The 22,962-nt window shown below is 47.1% G+C and overlaps 1 protein-coding gene across 2 annotated transcripts in view; it reads right to left on the bottom strand.

Moving 5' to 3' along the window:
* Window positions 1–22,962, bottom strand: part of SYN1 (synapsin I) — a 731,549-nt gene that overhangs the window by 262,402 nt on the left and 446,185 nt on the right. For both annotated transcript variants that reach the window (XM_069647426.1, XM_069647427.1), the window contains exon 7: window positions 1,934–1,996. In XM_069647426.1, coding sequence (XP_069503527.1) covers window positions 1,934–1,996 — 63 coding nt within the window. The remainder of the gene's footprint in view (window positions 1–1,933; window positions 1,997–22,962) is intronic.

Below are 22,962 nucleotides of genomic sequence, written 5' to 3'. Positions count from 1 at the left end.
CCGCACCAGATAGGGGCTAATGGTGAAACTGCTGGACCCCAATGGATTTTGGATTTGCATCCAGATAAGAAATAGTGGAACCAGTCAACCGCCCCCTCGGAACATAACCCCAGATGACTTAAGTAGTGTAAGAGGCGTTGGTGGTCCACCAGATCGAATGCCACGGAAAGATCCAAAAGGACCAGCAGACCTGCTTTGCCCTTATTGTTTATTGTTAGCATGTGCGATTGCAGATCTAGTATGGCTGTCCCGGTACTATACCGAGGTCGAAAGCCAGATTGTCTATCATGCAGAATGTTGCTATTCTCCACGAAAGCTTGGAATTGCACACAGGCAAGTCAATCTAAGATCTTAAGTACAAACTGGCAATTTGTTATGGGTCTGAGATTACCCGGGTCCTTTAGGTGTAAATTGTATTTTTTTTTATAGCGGGGGGACCACAACAGTTTTGATGGACTTGGGGTTCCTGCCATCTCTAAACGAGGCATTGGCAAATCTAGTCAAAAAGGGAGCGTACAAGTCTCTGTGTTCTAATATTAACTTCGGAGGGAGGATGTTTTCCGAGTATGACGTGGAGTGCACGGATGAGACAAATCAGTAACAGCTATAGCTGAGACGGCAAAAGGTTCGATACCTTCTCCTCTATGTTCCAAGCACTGTTTCTCGATAGGGGTGGCCGCATTGGGCAGAGCCTCTTTGATTCTCTTCCTAGCCTTCAAAGGCTGTTTGTACTGTTATTACGTCCAGTGAGGTAGGGACGAACAGGGTAAGGAGGGCCTTCGGCTTCCCCAGGAGTCTTACAATTTTGAACAGTTTTTTGGGGTGGTTGGAGGACTGACTTATGTCAGTGTTGAAGTACTCCTTTTTTAGTTTTGATAATTTTATTTTTGTAGGTTTTGTCAGAGTCCTTCCAAGCTATTTTATTTTCTTCCATTTTATGTTTTAACCACTGGGATTCCAATTTAGGTTTCTCGTTTTTCATCATTTTAAGTTCGGGGTGAAACATTTTTTATGGCTGGGGTTGTCTCTCATGACCTTAAACCGGAGGGGGGCTTTTTCATGGAGCAATTTCAAGAAATGTCAGAAAAAGAAGAAACTAGACGGCCACAGAGTACCCACTCTCAGTTTCACTCATTATAGTTGTTAGACATAGGGAGATGTCCTGAGCCTTTATCCTGTTGAAGTTATGATTGATAATAATCTTGGGTGGTTAGTAGGTTTAACCGCAGCCTCCAGTAGTTGGAAATGAAAGCTAACAATGTATTGGTCTGACCAAACAAAGGGAGATGTTTGGTCAATGATGGTGGGAATGTTTTTGGTGACCACCCAATCTAACATGTGGTTCTTTGCTGTGGTAGGGTCGGTATTTATAACTATTTCTCATGGTCAATTTCGGCATTTGCACTTTCTTCATGTATTTTCTTCACCGATTTCACCGATTTCTTTTTTAATTAAATGATGGAGCTCCCCACTAAGCCCCACTGTAACCGCCACCCTCACTCCTTCACCCTGCCACCCCAACCCACTACCTCACACACAGATAACGTATATTTGTTTTTTTAAATGAGGTGAAAACGACACAGAGAACTGCACTAAGAAAGTGCAAACGAGGAAAGTGACCACGAAAATCAAACGCATTATGCCAAACCGAGAAGGACCTGCGTCTGGGGTCCTCTTCTGGCTACACATACCAAGTGTGCCCTCATCACAACTCACCTGGAAGCAAACTCAGAACATTGTTTCTGCCATTCTGTATTAATCAACATTTCAGGTTTCACAATTTCCCTTTCCCAGTCCTCCCTATAACTTCCCTCTTCTCCCCATCTCTTAGAGGACATAGCACAAAGAACCCCCAAAATGGTCAAAGATGCACTATGCAAGGCGACTTCACATTACATTACATGACATTATATGACATCACACTGCAGCTTACCTTCCCCATCCCGGAGTGAGCGTGGCCCATTTTGACAACCACTGGGAACTTAGGCGTGGTGAGCTGAAATGAGACCAACATATGTTGGCGTTACTTATCATGTCAGAAAGTAATCACATGGTCCACCAAGTTCAACATGCCTTTGATTACACGAACATAGTCATTTCCTAGCGGTGATTCAAAGGAAGACAAGAAACTTGTGTGCAACCTCAACCAATATGTTTCCAACTAAAGAAAACAATCTCTCATTTCCTATGAAAATCACAAGCAGAACAAAGACTGATTCAGCACTTACTGTTAGTTTTAGCAAAACCAAATGGACCACCAATGCCACATACCTCGAGGACTCACCCAACCTGGCTTTAGCTAGTCCAATTTACTCACAATAGTATCTCGGACACCCTTCGCCCTACAGCCCCCTTTCAGCTTTACTTGTGGGACATATTGTGCCCCAAGCGACAATACCCGAGCATTATACAACCCTATACAAATGCCGGGGTCACTGTGGCTCCTTCAGCTGGTGGAATAAATAACATGCAAGCATTGTGGGTGTAATGCATGTAAACACACAGGCACCGTCTATTGTCAAACAACTTATTATGAAACATGTGTTTCTAGGAGAGAAAAAAAGCAGATATACATGGAAAGTGTTTCTTGTAATTATGCGTCAGTGGTTTACAGTAAATGTACCCCCACATCGTTCTACCTGTAATCCATTACCTACTTGAGATTTTGTACTCTGGACCTGTGGAAATAGCATAAACAAAGCCTATGTTTCAAAATAAATCTCTGCTATACTTACGCAAGGGCCCCCTTTCCAAATGGCCGCCTTTGCATGTTCCTGGGGCGGAGGGGGGGGGGGGTGTACAACATAATAAGTACAGCAAACCACCAAAATATAATCCCAAGAAATTGAGGTAGCCTTCTGACCCTTTATAGCCCCACCACAAGTTACCAAAAGACTATTGGAGGCTCTGAAACGTGGCATGCGATCAAGATAGAACAGAGAGTCCGTCCAGGGTGGCCAGCAACTGGCCCTCCCTCTGAGGGAGCTCTGCTGGGAGGGATGGGAGTACTATGCCCTCAGGACACACGAAATGCAGACACCGCTTTTGGGTTAAGGGCCAGCTTACAACAGAAAAGGCTGCCCCAGGAGTGACATCCAGGTGGGGGGCAGAAAGCAGGGTCTCCCACATGCTCCCTCCTCTAAAAATCTCGAGCAGAAGTGAAGGAGTGTGACATTGTTCGCTGACAGAAACAGGTCCAGTGATGGGATGCTGCACTGTTTCTGTCAGTGAGAGGGCAAGATCCTTAGAGGAGGGAAACACTCTGCTGATAGAGTCCACCAGGATGTTGTCAGCCCCGGCCCACATGCAGGAAGCGTGCAAGGAGAGGAGGTTCCAGTTTGCTCGTTTCCCCATGGAGGATGCTATCTCCCCCAGTCGGTTGGACCTCATTCCCCCTGGTGATTGATGTAAGCCACTCTTGTGGTGTTGTCTATGAGGATCTGTACAGGGCAGTTGTGAATCCTGGGGAGAAGGTCAGCAGAGCCCTCCTGACTATTTCCAGCTCCCTCCAGTCAAAGGATCTGATGGACTCCTAAAGAGACCGGTGACCCCTGCATAGTCATGTTGCATGAGAATTCCTCCCAGGCCCTGGTGCTTGGAGTCGGTGGTAATCAGGACTGGCCAATGACGGTTGAGGGCAAAGCTCCTGAGATGATTTTCGGGATGGTCTACCAATGGAGGCTGGCTCTCGTTGAGTGGTCCTGATGGACCTGGAGCACGAAGTTCTCTGATGGGGGAGTCCAGTGCCATTGGAAGTAGAACAGCAGACGAGATAGGTGAAGAGGTGCCATGGGGTTGATGCAGACTGAGGATGCCATAACACCCTGAATCCTCAACCACCTGGTGTGCTCTGATGGGGACAGAGGTTCATTACTTCCTGAATGATACAGTCACTCCTGACTCCAGGGAGGCAAACCAGACCCTGACTGGCCAGTAAGAGAGCCCTGTTAAACTGGAGATCCTGAGAGGGCGGTGGTTGAGATTGCTTGATGTTGATGAGAAATCTATGAGCGGTGAAGCAGTATAGAGTTCTGCATACCACACTGTTAATGTCCCGAGGAGAGGGGCCCAGAAAGCAAAGATCTTACAGGTAAGGAAAGGCAGAGGTTCCTTGGTCATAGAGTATTCCCATCACAGGAACCAGCATTTTGCTAAAAGCTCTTGGGGCTGATGATTTAGGTCAAAGCGGGAGGATGCTAAATGGGAATTGCAGACCCTCTGTGGGAAATATCAAGAATTGGTAGTGGTTAGGCGTGGTGGGGACGCAGTGATAAGTATAACTGAGGTTTAGGGATGCAGACCAATTGCCTTACGAAGGAGAAGGAGGGATGATGCGCTGTAAAATCTCCAACTTGACCTGAAGTTTAACACAAATATGTCAATCTCTTTGAGGTCGATGACCAATCTGCACCCCCTGAGATGTTTGGGATGAGAACAGAAAGATGGAGGAATAGCTTCCTCTCCCTCTTTCCCCTGGGTGGAGTAGTCATATAGCCTTATTTTGTATAAGTGCCACAGTCGCCTCTTTCATGGCTTTGAAACACTATTCACTTGTGTAAGCGCCCAAGAAATGGTCAATAAAATACATAAATAAATAAACAAATGGCCTAGGAGTATTCCTGATCACAGAGTCTGGGGAAGGAGGAAAGTTCAATGAAATAACACTTTCATATGCGTTCCAGGACCCAGGTGACTCATATGGAATGGGGCCATTGGTCAAAGACCTGCATCAGTCTGCTTCCTACTGGGTCCAGGGAGGCAAACCCCGCCCAGTCAGGATTTTGTTGTCTTGGGTGGAGTAGTGGCCCTGGCCTCAAGCGGGAGAATTCTTGGCCATCCCCTGAAGTGAGTCCGAGCTGAGGATGCAGTTAGGTGAACCCTGGAGGCCCCAGAGCAAGTTACCCTCAGTCAGTCTTCTAGGCCTGGTTCTCCACTTCTTTCAGAAGGTTCCCATGCGCTTTCCTCCTTATGGACCTTTCCGTCGACCTGTTCTGCAAACAGTTTTCCTCTCTTAAAAGGTAGATGAAGAAATAACATTGTTGGTCAGACTGCTTTTGCGCTAGCTCACACACCTCCTAAAAAGTATAGTCTGCCCTTGGCCTGTGCTACCATAAAGAGGCAGAGGAGTTATACTGTCGGGCTGTGCCTGTTTCACATTTACGATTGGGATCATGTCTGGCTTAGTAGGAGTGTGGGGCTGAGTAGTCGTTTTTTTCACTACTCATCCCTGTACTCCGCAGAGCAGTAGTCAATTTGTGACGAAGATAACATGTACCCTTCTAAGCATTCGGAAGAGTAGGTTCAGGGATCACTCTACATGGAGGCACAAAGAGCCCTTTAATCTTGCCTCACTGCCTGCCTCTGCCCTGGCAGGGAGTAAAACCCACAACATTCCTCCTTGCCATACCCTGCATGTCCTTCAGAGTGAGAGGGGTCCATCCTCAAAAAGCCTACCTGGAGCAGGTTAATTGATCTTTTGCTCTATCTAGTTGAATGGAGAGAGAGGAGGTAGCGGGGCCAACATCACAGCCTGCCAAAGACACAGGACCACACCCGATGCAGTTGTCACTGCACTTTCATCAGAGTCCGACGTCTGTGGTGCCCCCTGCCCTCGGCTCAGCTCGAGTTCAGAGAATCCCACTGTAGCTGTCTGGGGATCATTTCCCTGCCGCTTGACACAGAGTTTGAGCCCAGCAAAAACTCATAGAAACCTTGTTGCGGAAGGAGGAGAGACATGTCTAGCAAGCTCCCCATGGAAGATCATCTATGGAATCCAGAAAGAAAAAAACAGTAGGATCATGGGTAAACCCTTCCCCTTTATACACCAAGAAGGCAATGAGGGCGCAACTTCTTTATTTCAGAAGGTACACTCTTGGGAGAATGTCTGGGGGAAGGCAGACTGCCTACAGGTGTCAGGCCTTGTCCAAGTGCGAATGTCCTGCTTGAGCCATTGAAACAACAGAGTTCCCTTTGCCAGGAGTCAATGTGCACTCTCCTCCCCACAATCCCTTTTAAGACATCCAGGCATCCAACAGGCCAAGGTAGTCACTTTGAGCCGTCCACAGTTCTATTTCTACAGTTAGCCTAGGGCAGCCTTGCCTGGGCAGCCAGCAAAGGGTAGAGGCTAAAGGTGCCTTCCTGTTTGTCTAGAGCCCTGGCCTTGCACCGCGCCCTGATGCCCGTCTACAGCTACATCAAGGTAAGGGATGTCTATTGGTGATACTCTGCGAGTGTGATTGCTTTTCGGCAAAAGCATTTGTTTTTTTGTGAGATGTTGCCACTATCAGTTATTGCCATTGTGTGATTTTGCCACTGAGATTGTGATCATATGAGATTATACTGAGGTGAGACTTTGCCACAATCATTTTGCCACTATCAGTTTTCACCACTAAGACTGCTTTAATGTGAAATTGTGCTAATGTATTACTTTGCCACTATCAATTTATGTTGGCCACTATCAGTTTTGCCACTTTCAGTTTCGCTACTATCACTTTCATTAATACCAGTTTTGGCACTAATAGTTGCTGCCATTATCAGATTTTGCCACTACGATTGTTTTAATGTGACTTTGCCACTATCAGTTTTTGCCACAATACGTTTGACTACTACCAGTTTTGGCACTATCAGTTTTGCCACTGTCAGTTATTGCCATTTTGACTTTGCCACTAAAAATGTGATAATATGAGTTTGTTCTAATGTGAGAGTTGGCCACAGTCAGTTTTTCTGATGTCAGTTTTGCCACTGTCTGCTGTTGCCATTGCCGGATTTTACCACTGATGCGCTAATATGAGATTTTCCCACCCTAAGGTTTTACATTGTAGGGCCTCCCCACTGCTGGCTCCAACCATTGTCTAATGTTAACACGCTGAAGCCGTCCCAGTGAAAGGGTTTAACACAAGGAGTTTGCCACTGTGAGGTTTGTCTGCCACCGTGAGCTTTCTGCCACTGTAAGATGACGGACATGGAGTTTTTGCCACTGTGTAGTTCTGCCACTGTAGAGTTCTGGCATTGTAAAACTCTGCCAATGTGAAAAAACTCTGCCACTCTGGCATAGTGTGGCCTTGCAACTATGAGGAGTTGCCATTGTGGAGCTCTGCCACTGTGAGTCTTGTCCATTGTGATTCTTCTGCCATTGTGAGTCTTCTCCCATTGAGAATCTTCACCATTGTGAATCATTGCCACTGTAAGTCACTGCCATTGAGAGTTCCTCCCATTGGGAGTACTTGCCATTGTGAGCCTTTGCCATTGTGAGCCTTTGCCAGTGAGAGTCGTTGCTGCTGTGAGTCTCCCCGCGCTGTGAGTCTTTGCCACTGAGAGAATCCACCAGTGGGAGGTGTTTTAGGTCTTGCCATCATAAGTCTGTACCACTCAGAGACTGTGCCATTGTGAGGCCATCCCACTCTAGGCCTTTGGCTCTGTGGGATTGAGCCCATGCAAGGAACTACAGATTTGAGGCCTCACCACTTTCAGAAACTGCTATTGTGAGCTTTCTGCTGCCCATCTGCCGCTGTGATGTTCGGCGACTTTGAGATCATACCGCTGTGAAATGTTGCCTGTGTGAGGCTTTGCTGTGCTCCTGTGCCACTACGATCTCTTACGCAGGCGACACAACCATTACCGACCGATGTTGCACTCGCTTGATCATTGTTTCCCTGCTACATTGTGCCCATGAGACACTGAGACCCTGCCACACACCGCCCAGCCATACTGTGCGCCTGAGATACTGAACCTGGCATTAACCCTCCCTGTGATATCCTCCCCATGCTATCCCGCTCCTTCTGCATCCTGAGATATCCAGCCCCGCCTCCACCGAGCCCCTGCTGCATCAAGACCCTGCTACATCCAGCCCCTACGATATTCACCCCCTATGACTTCCAAACCCTGTGATACTGCGCCCCTTTGTTACCCTTCCCTGCTGTTTTCTTTCCCTACATAATCCTGCCTGGCGGCACCAAACCTATCACTAATAAAAACTCTGTTACTGAAGAACAGGAAATTAAATGTTTTGAGATCCAGTCAACCAAATACGGAACATTAACCCAATGAATCCCAAGAAGGATCCAAGTATGAAGCCTGCTACCCAACAACAAAATACCACACACCAGGAAGGACTGACACACTAGAAAATGCCATAAAAGAACAAATGAGACAAAAGGAGACTGATCATCTCAACCCACCATGCCAACAAACCAACTAACACCAAGAAACACTACATTAAACCACTTCCAGGAAAACAGCCCTTATGCAAGAACACAACCAAAATCGCTTTTTTTCTGTTGCGCTACCTTTCAACATATAACAACCAAGCATCTATAATCAGTACAACGCCACAAGGAAGGATGAGGGAAATACAAGGGATAGCCTTGACTGACAGAAGAAATACAACTGAACCAAGTAACTATAACACACTGTTCATCACTAATAACTGGCAAGATAACAAGTTTGACCAACACAAACCTACAGATAACAATGAAGAACACATCAACCCAAAGCTCAACCATCTTGAACTACTCAATGAAGACATTAACACAAAGAATATCTCCCATACAACCCACAGACCACAACCTAACTCAGAGTCACAAGGAAAGACAAACCCATGCTAAAGTTACCAACACTGCTAAACTAACCTCAGTTAAAAAGAAACACTGCAACCTAGTCAACGTCAGATCAATGTCAAAACATAGCGCAGAAATATACAACCTCATCAGCGATGATGGAATGGACATCCTATTCCTGATTGAAACCTGGCTAACTGAAGAATTCATGGTAGTCGCACACAAATCCCTACTGTGATGTATCTGCGCAATTTGTCCTTCTCCGCAGGGGGGGAGCCACCCCCTTAGAGGCTAGGGAGGTGATCACGCTCAGCAAGACCCTCCCCTAGGGGTCTGGGCAAGTGGGACCTCACTGGGAGTGATTCTACTCTTAGGGACAAGGACTCCCATTCCTGCAAGGAATTCCCTCTACAGAACATTTTACCTGCCTGGGACTGTTATTAGCTCTGTTTTGGATTTACTGAATAACTACATTTCTTCGGCAGGTAATTCCGGATTCCGTTTGAATGCCACAGTCCAAGAAGAATGACACACCCCTTTTGTTTGTGATGACATACATAAAACCATGAGGAACCTTGAATGTAGAAGAGTGAATCTAATGCAGAGGCGAGCCTCTGACAGGGAGACGTTCTGGAGGGGCAGAGCCATGCTAGGCCACAGAGCCAGCGTTAGCGTGGGTAGCGAACTAATCGCTCGTAAGATACCAGATGGCTGGCGTCCTGACCGGCAATTAAACCAAGATCAAGAAAGAGACAGAGACGGTAACGTGAGCATCTTGCCCAGTGGCATGACAAAATGGAAGCCATGATGGGCCTGGGTAGGGGTGTTGCTAGGTCTGGAGAAGATCAGGGGCTAAGCTAATGTCGGGACTGGCAGGATTCGGGGCTAGCTATAGCCTTTTGGTTGTAATCCCTGAGCTTCTATCCGGGGCTATAAGCAAAAGACCTGGGGCTATAGCCCCCTCATGCCCCCCTAGAAATGACTCTGGACCTGGGGCCCGTTAACAGATGCCGATACCAGAATGCAATAGAAAGACATTATCTCTAAGCTCCAGACGAGAAGTACATTCACTGCTGAGCCGATCAGCGGAAGGGAAGCGAACACTCCTGAAGAGGAAATGCTGTTGAGAGGGATGAAGAGTGATATTCAAGTCTGGGAAAGCCACAAAGGTTATGGGATTCTAATAAACCTGAGTGGGCAGATGCCCTCACTAAATTGACATGAAGCAAGCCTATAAGAGGGCTAGAGAGCTTTGTAGAGGCCTACAAAACTGAAACACATAAATGTTCAAGGCTGGAGAAGCCACAAGAGTTACGGGACCAGATAAATCCCAGAGGGCAAATGCCCCACCAAAACCAAGCTAAAAAAGCCTATCACAGATCCAGGGGGTTTTGGAGAGACCCGAGAAATCGAGACATTTTAACAGTTGACCCTGGGAAAGCCACAAAGGTTATGGGAACCAGGAAAACCCAAACAGGTAGACATCCCACCAAGGCCCTGATAAAGTGAGCCTGTCAGACGGCCAAAAGACTTTGGGGAGCCCAGGAAACACAAAACTTCATGAGCAGAATTGGAGAGAGAGATACAACCTGGAGGGTTCCAGTCTTTAAGTATAAAACAAGAACAGTGTCAAGTACCAAGTCAGACATGGTGGAACTGCATTAAGAAAACCTTCTCTTCCTGGAAAGAGGGAACCATATGTCCTTAAGTATAAAACATCCTTGTCTAGCAGCAAGTCGGAAATTGTGTAATTGTATTGAGGGAAGCTTTTCTCCCTGGCCTAGAGAACCTGTAGAGAGGTTGTGTACTCTGTGGCGGGACATTGACAAACTTTTCAAACCCCCTGGAAAAGGAATCCAAGTGATTGGGCCAGGCAGAAGCCCAAAGATAGAGGCCATTGCTCCAGCCTCCTTTTTTGTTATTTTCTTCTACGTGGTAAGGACTAGCTAACTAACAGGATTTGGACTAAGCACTTGTCCAACTATTTCTGTTGGACTTTCACGAGCACCCTTACTTTTTAGTTTGTTAGGCAGGGAACTTCCCTCGCAGCAAAAGGGTTACATAGCATCTTGTTTAATCAAATAAACATCCTAAACCTGACACATCATAGTCTGAGTCCTTCTTCTGGTTCGCCACACTACCCAACAACTTCAAACAGAGAAGGAAAAAGAGGAGGAGCTCGAGCTGTTGCATAGAAAGACCACTTAAAGTTCACACCAGCACCATAACCAAAGATCCCAAACTGTGAATGACTCCTCCTCCACCTAGCCATGGACCTCTAAAGCAATCTTTCATTCCTACTCTTCTTATACCACCCACGTACAGCCCATCTTTCGCAGACACAATTGTAGACAGCATAACCAACATCGCCATAAAATATGACCAGCTGATCATATTAGGAGACTTCAATAATTGGTGTGAAGTAGAAAAGATCAACTCAGCTAAATTACTAACATCTCTACTACCAACGATCCAACTACAGCAAATGGTGAAGGGAGCAACCCACTCAGCAAGGCACACCCTAGATGCAGTTTTCTTCAAAGAAACCCTGGTGACAATTGCACCCCAATGCATATTATCTGAAGAAACTACTGTATAATACCCTTCATGATTCACGCATCAACACAAATACAATCTGACCATATAAAGATCCCTACAACTCAGAAAACAAGCTGGAAATCCCTAAACACCATGGACCGTAACACCAGAGTAGAATACACAAAACTACAGAACGCCATCCTAGAGACACTTCGCTTAGAAGAAAGAACTGAGACACTCCAAAAAAAGATCATAGAAACACTAGATGCTATTGTACCAGAAATGCCTTTCACCACCAACTCAGAGCTCTGATGAAAACTAACAGGAAACTGAAACATGCATGGAGGAAAAACTATGACCAACAGAACAAAACTTGTATACCAGAGACTGATACAACTATAAAAGATGGAAAAACTCAAAGCAAAAAACTATACTACAACAAACGCATTGCAAAACAAACCCAACCGCATGCAACAATAATATACATCAATAGTCTGCTTGCGGAGCGCCAGGGATAACAGCCTATGCTCTCCCAATTAAACAGAGGCAGACCCCAAGTCTAAACGTTCTAATGAAACAGTGCCCTCTGCAAGGAGCTTGACATCTCTACAAATTATGAAAAATACAAAACGAAGCGAGTTGGCGGAGCAAGCCACTGACTTGGGGTCTGGAGGCTGGGGAACTGAAGCTTTCCCAAATTAAGGAGGAAGCTCCAGAGGACAGCACTCTGCAATGGCGCTCAACCCAGCGGGGGGGTGGGGGGCGGAGAGAGAGAGAGAGAGAGAGAGAGAGAGAGAGAGAGAGAGAGAGAGAGGGGGGTTGGAACTTAACTTGATCAGATAACCCCTATTGCAGCAATCAATGCATAACCTGCACACCACACATCCAGTTCCTGGTGAGATGTTGATACAGGTTTGCTTGGTCTGCTGGGACCTGTAGTCACCTCACATCACATCAAGAAGGTGCCCTGTTTGCTCCCATCACTTATCAACGCGGACCCATATGTGACACTTTTTCCACTGTTCTTTTTCAGGTCAATTGGAAGCAGAGATAGCTTATGCATGCCAATACTATTACAATGCGTCCAATATGAGACAGAACAATTATGCAGTTCACTAACCTGGGCAGCGGGCGGACTCCGTACCAGCAACAAGGCAGATAGTGAAGGCTTCCCGGGAAACCCTGCTCCCTCCCAGCCGTTAGCTTCAGCTGAGGAGGAACCACAGTCCCCAGGGAAAACCCTCCGGGGAAGAAAAACCCTGTGTTGTAATGACAGGATACTGTAGACCTTCAGGATGAATCAGCCAGCTTCCCTTCAAAAGATCCGGTGCAGACGAAGCTGGTCCTGGACGGAAGAAAGGAGAGGTAAGTTTTCTCCACTTTCGATCGTCTGTTGTTGATACGAATAGCTATGTTAACTTACTCCGGGTATGGAGTTGAGAGATTCGAGAAGTCTGTGTAAAGTCTTCGGGAAGGGGGTGAGTCCTACGAGGAAAGAGAGAGAGTTTCCGGAAACCCGAAGCGGATGTTAGTATTTGAGCTAAGAATGGGGAGAGGATTGAAGGGAACTATAAACCCTCAAGACTCACTCTTTAGGTTGGAAGCGGACCTTAGGGGAGAGGAGGTGAGCAGACGGAGTCCGGAAAATGGCCTAATGGAGGAAAGGGCAGAGAGCACAGTTAGTTAGATACAGAAAACTATAGATAGGAGGACGGAACATGAAACAGATTCCCTAGGAACGAACTTACGAAGCGCCGATCTGGAGAGTAGCGACGCATTTGCTTAACTTCCTGGTCGGGTTATATGGAGTCACATGATCGTCGCGGCGTGAAGGAAAACAACGTGCAACCTCTGCAGCGGGAGCTTCACAATCAGATTCAGAGGCGTCCGCCATCTTGGGTGAGTAGGAATGCATTGTGTTGTACACCCGATGCTGTCGCCAAAGCGACCACCGGTGCAAAGGTGTAACAGTATGCCCCCTCCTACGAGGCGCACAACCCGGCTTCCCAGGGTGCCGCCTGAAAAACCGTCGAACCAACGAGGGAGCATGAACCCCCGATGCCAATTCCCAAGTCCGTTCGGCAGGAGAATAGCCCTTCCAGTCCACAAGAAATTGCAACCGGCCTCTGTGATATCTGGAATCGCAAATTTCTGCCACTTCATACTCTGGTCCCGTATCAGTCATCATCGGAGGAGGACGAACTGCAGGGGTGCGTTGAAATCTATCCTTCACGGATAGTTTGATCTGGGAGACGTGAAAGACCGGATGAAGACGGGCCCAGGAAGGAGGCAGCGCTAGTCGGACTGCCACCGGACCGACAAAAGATTTCACTTTAAACGGTCCAAAATATCTGGGCGACAGCTTGGACGGCACCAGATGTCTCGGGAGGAATCGGGCTGATAACCAGACCGCATCCCCGACTTGAAGGGATGGCAGATCTAGTCGACGGCGATTAGCTGCCCTCTTGGCTCGATCTTGGGCGGCCTGCAGAGCTATTCGAGCGAGCTGTTGACCCTTCTGAATACCATCGACTAGACTGTCTATTCCAGGACAATTGGCAGAGGACTTAGAGATGGACGGTTCAAAGGATGGATGAAATCCATAGGAACAGTAAAAAGGACTGGTCTTTAGTGCCGAATGACTGGCATTATTGTATGCATATTCAGCCAAGGGTAGGAGATCTCCCCAATCATCCTGTGCCGCAGAAACAAAACAGCGCAGATATGTCTCTAGTGTTTGGTTTAGGCGCTCAGTCTGCCCATTTGTTTGGGGATGATATCCTGAGCTAAGGGCTCTATTGATTCCCAATGATTGACAAATACCCTTCCAAAATTGCGAGATATATTGGGGACCCCGATCAGACACAATAGTGTTAGGAAGACCGTGTCTAGAGAATATTTCTGAAATAAATATCTTTGACATAAGAGCAGCCCCAGGGAGTTTTTGCAGAGGAATGAAATGGGCCATCTTCGTGAAATAGTCAATAGTCACCATAACGGTGGTGTAACCCGAGGACAACGGAAGGTCGACAATGAAGTCAGTGGAAATGACTTGCCAGGGCTTGTCCGGAATTGGCATACAGGTGAGTAAACCAAAAGGTGGATACCTGGGAGTCTTAGACTGTAGACAAACCGTGCATGCTGATACATAATCTTGGACATCCTTGGTTATCCCTGGCCACCAAAAATGACGAGTAGTCAGCTCAAGGGTGTTTTGATATCCTCGATGCCCGGCTGCCTTGGAGTCATGACACATGAACAGGACTTCTTTCTGAAGTGTCGGGGTCGGAATAAATACCTGATCCTTAAAAAAGTAGTATCCCTTCTCCTGAGTCAGCGAATGAGTCTCTTGTAAGTTCCTGCAGATTGGATCTAGACGTGCCGTTTCCTGTCTGACAATATGTAGAAAATCAGTCACTGTTGCCAGAAATGTAGCTTTAGGAAAGAAAGGCTCAGAATGGAACTTTTTGATAGGAGGATCCTTTCTTGAAAGCGCATCTGCTCGGAGGTTTTGATTCCCGGGAAGGAAAGTAAATTCTATCCGAAACGGTAGAAAAAAAATGAGCCCAGCGAGCTTGTCGACTGTTAGTGGTATGGGCTTGTTGCAATACTTTGAGGTTGTGATGGTCGGTTCGAACCTCGACCGGGTAGGCCGAGCCCAGCAATAGATGTCTCCACTCCTCAAAGGCTCGCTTGATTGCCAGCAATTCTTTATCAAGGACTGAATAATTTATTTCCGAGGAGGAGAAGGTCTTGGAGAGATAAGCAACTGGTCCTTCTACTCCTGACTCGTCCTTTTGCAAAAGAATTGCTCCTAGAGCATGGTGAGACGCATCAGTCTCGACAATGAATGGTCGAGACTGGTCTGGGGTGAGCAAAACGGAAGCAGACGTGAAAAGATTCTTTAGTTCCGAAAAGGCTTTCTGCGCAGGGTCATCCCAAACGAAAGTCTTCCCCTTCTTCAGAAGACTGGTAATGGGAAGCACGGTCTCGGAGAATCCTGGGATGAATTTTCTATAAAAATTAGCGAACCCCAAAAATCGTTGGATCTCTTTGACGTTCGAAGGGGAAGGCCAATCTAATATAGCCGAGATCTTCCGAGGGTCCATAGAAATCCCCTGGGCAGACAGCACGAACCCAAGATACGTCACTTGGTTCCTGTGGAACTCGCATTTTGCCAGTTTGCAATACAGCTGGTTGGCCTTAAGTCGGTCTAATACCAAATTGACATGTCGGATGTGTTCCTCTATTTTCTGTGAAAAGACTAGAATATCATCCAAATAGACGATTACATAGTGAAGGAGTACATCGGCGAATAGATGGTCCATGAAGCGCTGAAAAACAGCGGGAGCATTAGCCAACCCAAACGGCATCACCCTATATTCGTAGTGACCGAATGGGGTCCGAAAGGCAGTCTTCCACTCGTCGCCAGGGGCGATGCGAATCAAGTGATATGCCCCTCGTAAATCCAACTTGGTATAGAGCGAAGCCCCTTGAACGGCTTCCAGAATGTCTGGGATAAGCGGCATTGGATACTTATCCGGGATGGTGACCTTATTGAGCCCTCGGTAGTCTATGCATGGCCGTAGTTCCTCTGTATCCCTTTTGGGAATGAAGAATAACGAAGCACCGGCGGGTGATTTGGACTCAGTTATAAGACCGTTTTGAAGATTAGTCTGAAGGTAGTCTTTGAGAGCCTTTTTCTCCGGTTGGGATAAGATGTACATTCGGCCAAAAGGTATCGGTTGATCAGGGAACAAATCTAAATGACAGTCATCCCGACGGTGAGGAGGTAATGTAGGGTATTCTGGCTGAGAAAATATGGACTGAAATTGTTGATGACACCTCGGGATCTGACTGACCATCCCAATCGAGGAGCCTTCGGTTGGTACTACCATCATGGAAGGTGCTTGAATGCCAACAGATGATTGAGTAAGACAATGGGAAACACAATATTCGGAACCTAGAAACAAAGTTCCTGCCTTCCAGTTTATAAAAGGATTATGGGTTCGCAGCCACGGTAAGCCCAAAATAATGGGAAAATGAGCAGTTTTTATCAGGTCAAAAACTAACGTCTCCTGGTGGGTTGAAATTAGGCATGTAAGAGGAGTAGTCTGTTCTCGAATGGGTCCAGAACTAAGGGGACAACCATCCACCCCCTGAATGGGTGTTATACACGTCTTGGTGGATCTAATGATTCCATGCTTCGCAGCCCATTGGTCATCAATAAAGTTGCCAGCTGCTCCGCAATCGATCAATGCCGGAACCCCACGTAGCTCTAAGTCTGGTAATTTCAAGATCAGGGGAAGTACTAACATAGTGTGTTCCGTAATGTCCTCTTTAAGAGAAGTACCAAGTCTCTTTGGGGAACTCCTTTCAGGACCTCCTGCCGTGGTTCCCCTTACGACAGGGTCTTGGCGTTTCCCCGCATCGGATTCCTTGTCCGACGAGGAGGGACGACGGGACAATCCTTCAGCATGTGAGATGAAGCCCCACAGTACATACATAGGCCCTGACTCATCCGTCTTTCTCTTTCGCCCTCTGACAAAGGGCCTCTGGCCACTCCTATTTGCATGGGTTCGTCGGGTTTCTGGGATCGAGAAACCGGGGAAGGAGAACTAGAGAATAGTTGAGAGGGTTTCCCTCTCTTCTTCTCATGGAAGCGTTCATGGAGACGGTAATCAATCTGCATGGTGAGCGCAATCATCTCGGCTAAATTGGCGGGACGAGGAACCTTCGAGACTTCATCTTTCAGTTCCTCGGAAAGACCTCTGCGAAACAGCGTGAGGAGACCGTCATCCGGCCACCCTGTTTCAGCTGATAGCTGTTTAAATTGAGTCACGTAACTCATAAGATCTTTATTTCCCTGTTTTAAATCTAGCAGTTTCTCCTGAGTAGAGACTGAAATTTCCTGCCTACTAAACATAGACCGCAAACTGTTAGTAAAGGCTGGGTATGAGTCTAGAATGGCATTTTCTGAGGTGACTAAGGGTGTCGCCCAGGCCAATGCAGGGCCTGCCAAGTGGGATATCAGATAACCTACTTTGTCCTTATCAGAAGGGAAAAAACGTGCTTTGAAGGTAAACTGAACCAGGCAACTATCCAGGAACTCCTTGAGTTTGTGCGGGTTTCCGTCATACTTATCGGTATGCAAGGCATAAGGAGGAGTTTCTGAAAACGCTCGAGCGACCTGTTGTCTTAACTGAGCATTGTCTTGTTTTAGAGATTGCATCTCCAGAGACATAGACTGCATAGCAGCCATCAATTGTTGCATTTGTTGCTCCATCGGAGTCCACCGTCTGCACAAGAGCCTGTGATAGGATATTTCCTATATTTGGGCGTCGCTAACTATTACAATGCGTCCAATATGAGACAGAACAATTATGCAGTTCACTAACCTGGGCAGCGGGCGGACTCCGTACCAGCAACAAGGCAGATAGTGAAGGCTTCCCGGGAAACCCTGCTCCCTCCCAGCCGTTAGCTTCAGCTGAGGAGGAACCACAGTCCCCAGGGAAAACCCTCCGGGGAAGAAAAACCCTGTGTTGTAATGACAGGATACTGTAGACCTTCAGGATGAATCAGCCAGCTTCCCTTCAAAAGATCCGGTGCAGACGAAGCTGGTCCTGGACGGAAGAAAGGAGAGGTAAGTTTTCTCCACTTTCGATCGTCTGTTGTTGATACGAATAGCTATGTTAACTTACTCCGGGTATGGAGTTGAGAGATTCGAGAAGTCTGTGTAAAGTCTTCGGGAAGGGGGTGAGTCCTACGAGGAAAGAGAGAGAGTTTCCGGAAACCCGAAGCGGATGTTAGTATTTGAGCTAAGAATGGGGAGAGGATTGAAGGGAACTATAAACCCTCAAGACTCACTCTTTAGGTTGGAAGCGGACCTTAGGGGAGAGGAGGTGAGCAGACGGAGTCCGGAAAATGGCCTAATGGAGGAAAGGGCAGAGAGCACAGTTAGTTAGATACAGAAAACTATAGATAGGAGGACGGAACATGAAACAGATTCCCTAGGAACGAACTTACGAAGCGCCGATCTGGAGAGTAGCGACGCATTTGCTTAACTTCCTGGTCGGGTTATATGGAGTCACATGATCGTCGCGGCGTGAAGGAAAACAACGTGCAACCTCTGCAGCGGGAGCTTCACAATCAGATTCAGAGGCGTCCGCCATCTTGGGTGAGTAGGAATGCATTGTGTTGTACACCCGATGCTGTCGCCAAAGCGACCACCGGTGCAAAGGTGTAACAAATACTGATGTCAGCGTGCGCAAAGCAAAGGCGTCTTGTTCCATAGATTGAGGCTGATGTACAGCGCTTAGTTTAAGTGAGATTGATTCCAGTCCGGAGCGGCTACTCATACAGTAAGGCGAGAGAAGTTTTCAAACATACCATATAACCACCCTCCCATAAAAGACCCGCAGAATCCCACTATTCTTTCTCCCTCCAACCCCCTCTCACCTCACCTATGGCATCATCCTTCTATAAGATTGTGGAACGTGGGCCCTAGAATGGAAATTACCTTGCTGAGCTCTAGCTTTGATAGACCATTTGGTTGTGGATCGTCTTGGTTGCAAGATCACAGGTTAGTGTTTAGGCATGGCCCATACCTCATTAGTTTGGTAGAGAAAAAAAGGGGGGAGGGTTTAACCTGAATATCTTGCTCTCATTAATTTCAAGAAATTGATTTTCCACGCAGTTTTATGCAGTTTTTATGCATATTAGCTGACCACATGGGGACATAAGAGCCCCGGCTGTACCTTAAATAAGGGTGTACCTAAAAACAAATAAATAAACCCTTTTCACAAATAAGCGCTAAAACGCATAAAACTGCGTGGAAAATCAATTTCTTGATACTAATGAGAGCAAGATATTCAGGTTAACCCCCCCTTTTTCTCTATCATCCTTCTCTATTTACAGCCTCACCCCCTCTCCCCACACAACCTACCCCAGACGCTTGGAACAGCCAATCCTTCTATAAAAAGACTTGGTTCCTCACTGATGACTTTGACTTCTACCTCCTCTGCCTCTTGGTGATGGTTGTCACAGAAAACTGGCTCACCCCCAACCCACTCTTCTTCTCACAGCCCATCAGCCACCTGCACCATCATCTTCCACCCTCCTCACCTATCTAAGAAGGGTGACGGGAGTCTGAGTGGGCATTCCAATCAGGAAACATACCCCTTCCTCTTCTTTTCACGCACTTTGCTTCATCCCGTCCTATGAATACACCTCTAGCCAACTTTTCTCTCCAACTCCTCTCAACATTCATAAGAAGTGCAGGTACCGAAATGCTCATTAATATGAAGTGCAGGTACTGAGGCCCGGGTAGGACTGGCCCATTTAAAGCACTGCTACCTCTCCAGATCCATGGTAACTCTCTAGAGCGTGTCTTTCTTTCGTCTTCTCTGTAACCTTCTCCCTCTCCTATCAATTCATCACTCCCCCTCTGATCACTGCCTCCTGCACTTCTCGGTTGTTGTTTTGTCCCGGCCTCCACCTTACTTCCACCTGGATCACTAGATGCTAATTCCCCGTCTCCTCTGCCGGCACTGTCCACACCTCAGATGTACCTTCCTTGAGTTTAACCACTGGCTACTTCCTGCAAACACGCCTCTTACACCTTCTTAAGGATCACCTTTTCTCACTTGAAAGGATACCAGAGCTGTCTTGCGGTATAACCCCTCCCCTGAAGACCACCACTCTCCTGAACATCTTTGGATATAATGCCTTTACTCATCCTCTACTATATGTCCAAAAAATAAGACCGCCGCTGTGCACACAAACACGGTCTATCAGCCGCAGACATTCGGGCCCCTCCTCGTGACTTGTCTATTTTTTCCCGCGTGTTTGGGGGGTTTCAGGGTAATTCACCATGAGGTTTGAAATGGGGAGGAGGCCCTGGGGTATTCCCTGTTTACTCCTTTTGGGTTGGCATCGCGACCCCACGATCCCTCCGACCCACTTCCCGGCCTCACCGAAAGGGCTATGTCACAGTTTGGACAGGCTAGATTGCCTGAACAATAGCTGGGTGGTGGAAGGGCTCGTAGGGATAAGCAGAGTGTGCCAGACTGACCATGTGGTCTTTAGTGTTGGGGCAATGGCAGGTATGTCACGTAGAAGGAATGTATGTATTTATCATGGAAAAGAAGAGGCTGTCAGGTTCAGTCTTAGGTTAATAGTCTGTTAAAGCAGAATTCCAGGTCAGCATTGTTTGTAAGGTTATGGCCTGTCACATTAAAGCAACCATTGACACACGAGAAAAGATCACACAGTGCTTGCGCTGTCTTTTCCAAAGCGTTATCGGGCTGCAAGGCACCTGCAGAGTTTGGGTGAGCGGAGCGGCCCAGGCACCCCTGGCAGCTCGAGCATGCTGGTTTTGATGGTTTACACAAGTGCGGGGGCTTCGGAATACCTCTAGTCCTTAGCCTGGATAGTAAGTATCGCTCAGCCCCACCCTTGGTTTTTTGCCTGTTCTAGAGCTGTTCCTTCAGGTTCGACCTATAGTTGAGGGGGCTCGGTGTGAGAGATCACATCTTGGGAAGGGGGGCACATTGGGAGACTGCTGTATGATATTGGTAACTTCTGGAAGCTTCCGGTGAGAGGCTTAGTCACTTAGGGACTTAGGATGTTAAGTGCAATGCTGTTCTATTGTGACAGGCCGCTAGGAGAGTCGCCTGAAGGAGGACAGGTTAGCACAGAGGAGAACAGTATGGGAAGCTAGCAGTTTCCAATTGCTGCAGTAAGTTAAGCAGGATCGATAGGCTCTGTCTGTGTACAGACAGATCAGCCGGGGTAAAGAAGAGTTGCAGGCAAGGAGAGGGGCTCATAGGAATAAGAGAAGTATTCAATACTGACGGCAGGGTCTTCAGTGGTGGGGGAATAGCAGGGGTTGAGGTGTATAGTTATCGTAGAAAGGTAGAGGGTGAACCGAGGATGGGAATTTCAGGAAATGGACGGCTTAGGTTGAAACTTTGTCAGGGATGTCATTTAGGTGTCGCCAGGGTGGCAACTGCGACCCCTGTGGTCTCCCTTGCTGCCCTTGTGGTCTCCCTTGCTAACCCTAACAAAAATATATATATATATATTTATGTTTTTAATGCAAGGTCCTGGGCTGTGCCCAGCACCATGTGGCTCTTTGCTTCTGGAGTGGCTGACTTTCTTGTTCAGGCCTCTTAAAAAAAAAAAAAAAAAACAACAGTGGTTCCACAAGTCTAACACTTTCAGCAGTGACCCTAAATAAGAACGAATAGGAATATCAAATAATTTGTCTTTCTGGAATTCTATGAAATAATTGCTAGACTCAGTAAAGGTTTATTTCAGGCACACTTCAGGGGGTGAGTCACTAATTTAGTCTTTTCTTAAACACATCAGCTCAGCCTTTCATCCTTCTGAGGTCGATAAATGAGTACCAACACAGGGTGGGTGATATTGTATGTATATTTGTTCTACACACGGTGATACCCCAGGGTGTGGGCGTATAACAAATATAATAAAAAATAAATAAAAATAAATATATAAAGCGCTTAAAGTTTAAGTGCTATATAATAACACTTCATTATCATTTGGCCATGGACGACTGCTTGCATTCACAGTAATTTGGTAATATGGGTCTATACACACTCATCTTAACGATACACATGGCAATCCATTCTTGTATGAAATGTATATCACATTATAGTGATATCGTAATCATATTTTTCGTAGTGTACTTAGGAACAATGCTATGTGATGTCACTTCCTATTTTATCAAGGGTGAAAGGTTGTGTTCCATTGCTTCCCGTGATATCCCTTCAGGGTGGGGTCAAATGACATCACTTCCTGTGTCACTTCCGCTACCCCTGGCATTTTGGTGAAATGACGTCCTTGAATTCTGTATTTATTCCTGGTTAGGGGAATAGTTCGTGAAAGGCAAGCCAGATCAGCGTTATAGACTGTCTAATTAATTCAAATGTGTAGACACAAGCAGCTGGCCTCTGCAGGCGTAGGTGATAATAACCCTCAGACGTATCGCATCTCGCCCTCAGAACTGCAAATGGCCAGCAACTGACAGTTGATGACGCATGGGCCTGTCCTGGCCAGCCCCGTAGTGTGCAGGCCACTTTCTCCTTTTTAGGGATTGGGAAGCAGAGGAAGGAGCGTAAGTCATAGGGTTGTAACAATGAATCTCAGCCCCCTTAATATTTCTGGGACCTGTGCGCACTTTGCTGTGGTTATTGCAATGACGCCAATACCTCGTCGTCGGCGCGCCTCCTTTGCCAAATCCAACAACACATTGCACGTATCGGAAAAACGCACTGTTCGTCGACCTCACCTCCCCTCGCCCCTTGCTCCCACTCCCACACCAGTGACATCACAATGGCTGTCTGACATTGGGAGTTGGCAGCTCTTGCGGGCCTGTGTTTTTTGGCTTCCTGTCATCTGTATTCCTTCCCTGAAATTGAAACTCTGAATACACGCCTGACTTCCCGCAGCAGCCGCGCTCATCATTTTTTTTAAACCAAGCCAAGGAGATGAAAGTTGCAGTGGAGAAGGTGAAGAAACCCACTCACAAATTCCACTCCAATGATCTAACGAAAGACCGTCCGAGTGTATTGCTTCTCAGGCAGTGGCCTACGCACCGAACCCCAGCTTTCCACTCTGTTTCCCCACAGAGGTGCCGTGTCTAAGAGCAGGCCCTCGGGACAGTCTGCGTCATTCTGTAGTCCGTCCTATTAACGTCCTTACGTCGCCCTAGAATAGAAGCGTCCCACAGTTCCACCTTGTGGCTCTGGGCGACAGATGCCGTGCTAGCACCCAGAGCTTAGCTTCTGGCATAAACTCAGTGGCAACTGAAAGTCTCCCTTGCCCTAGCTTCCTGTCTCCCCGAGGA

Source organism: Ambystoma mexicanum, chromosome 2q (assembly GCF_040938575.1).
Source record: "Ambystoma mexicanum isolate Mex_15411 chromosome 2q, UKY_AmexF1_1, whole genome shotgun sequence".
Taxonomy (NCBI): Eukaryota; Metazoa; Chordata; class Amphibia; order Caudata; family Ambystomatidae; genus Ambystoma; species Ambystoma mexicanum.
This window is presented reverse-complemented; position numbering and strand designations above follow the sequence as displayed.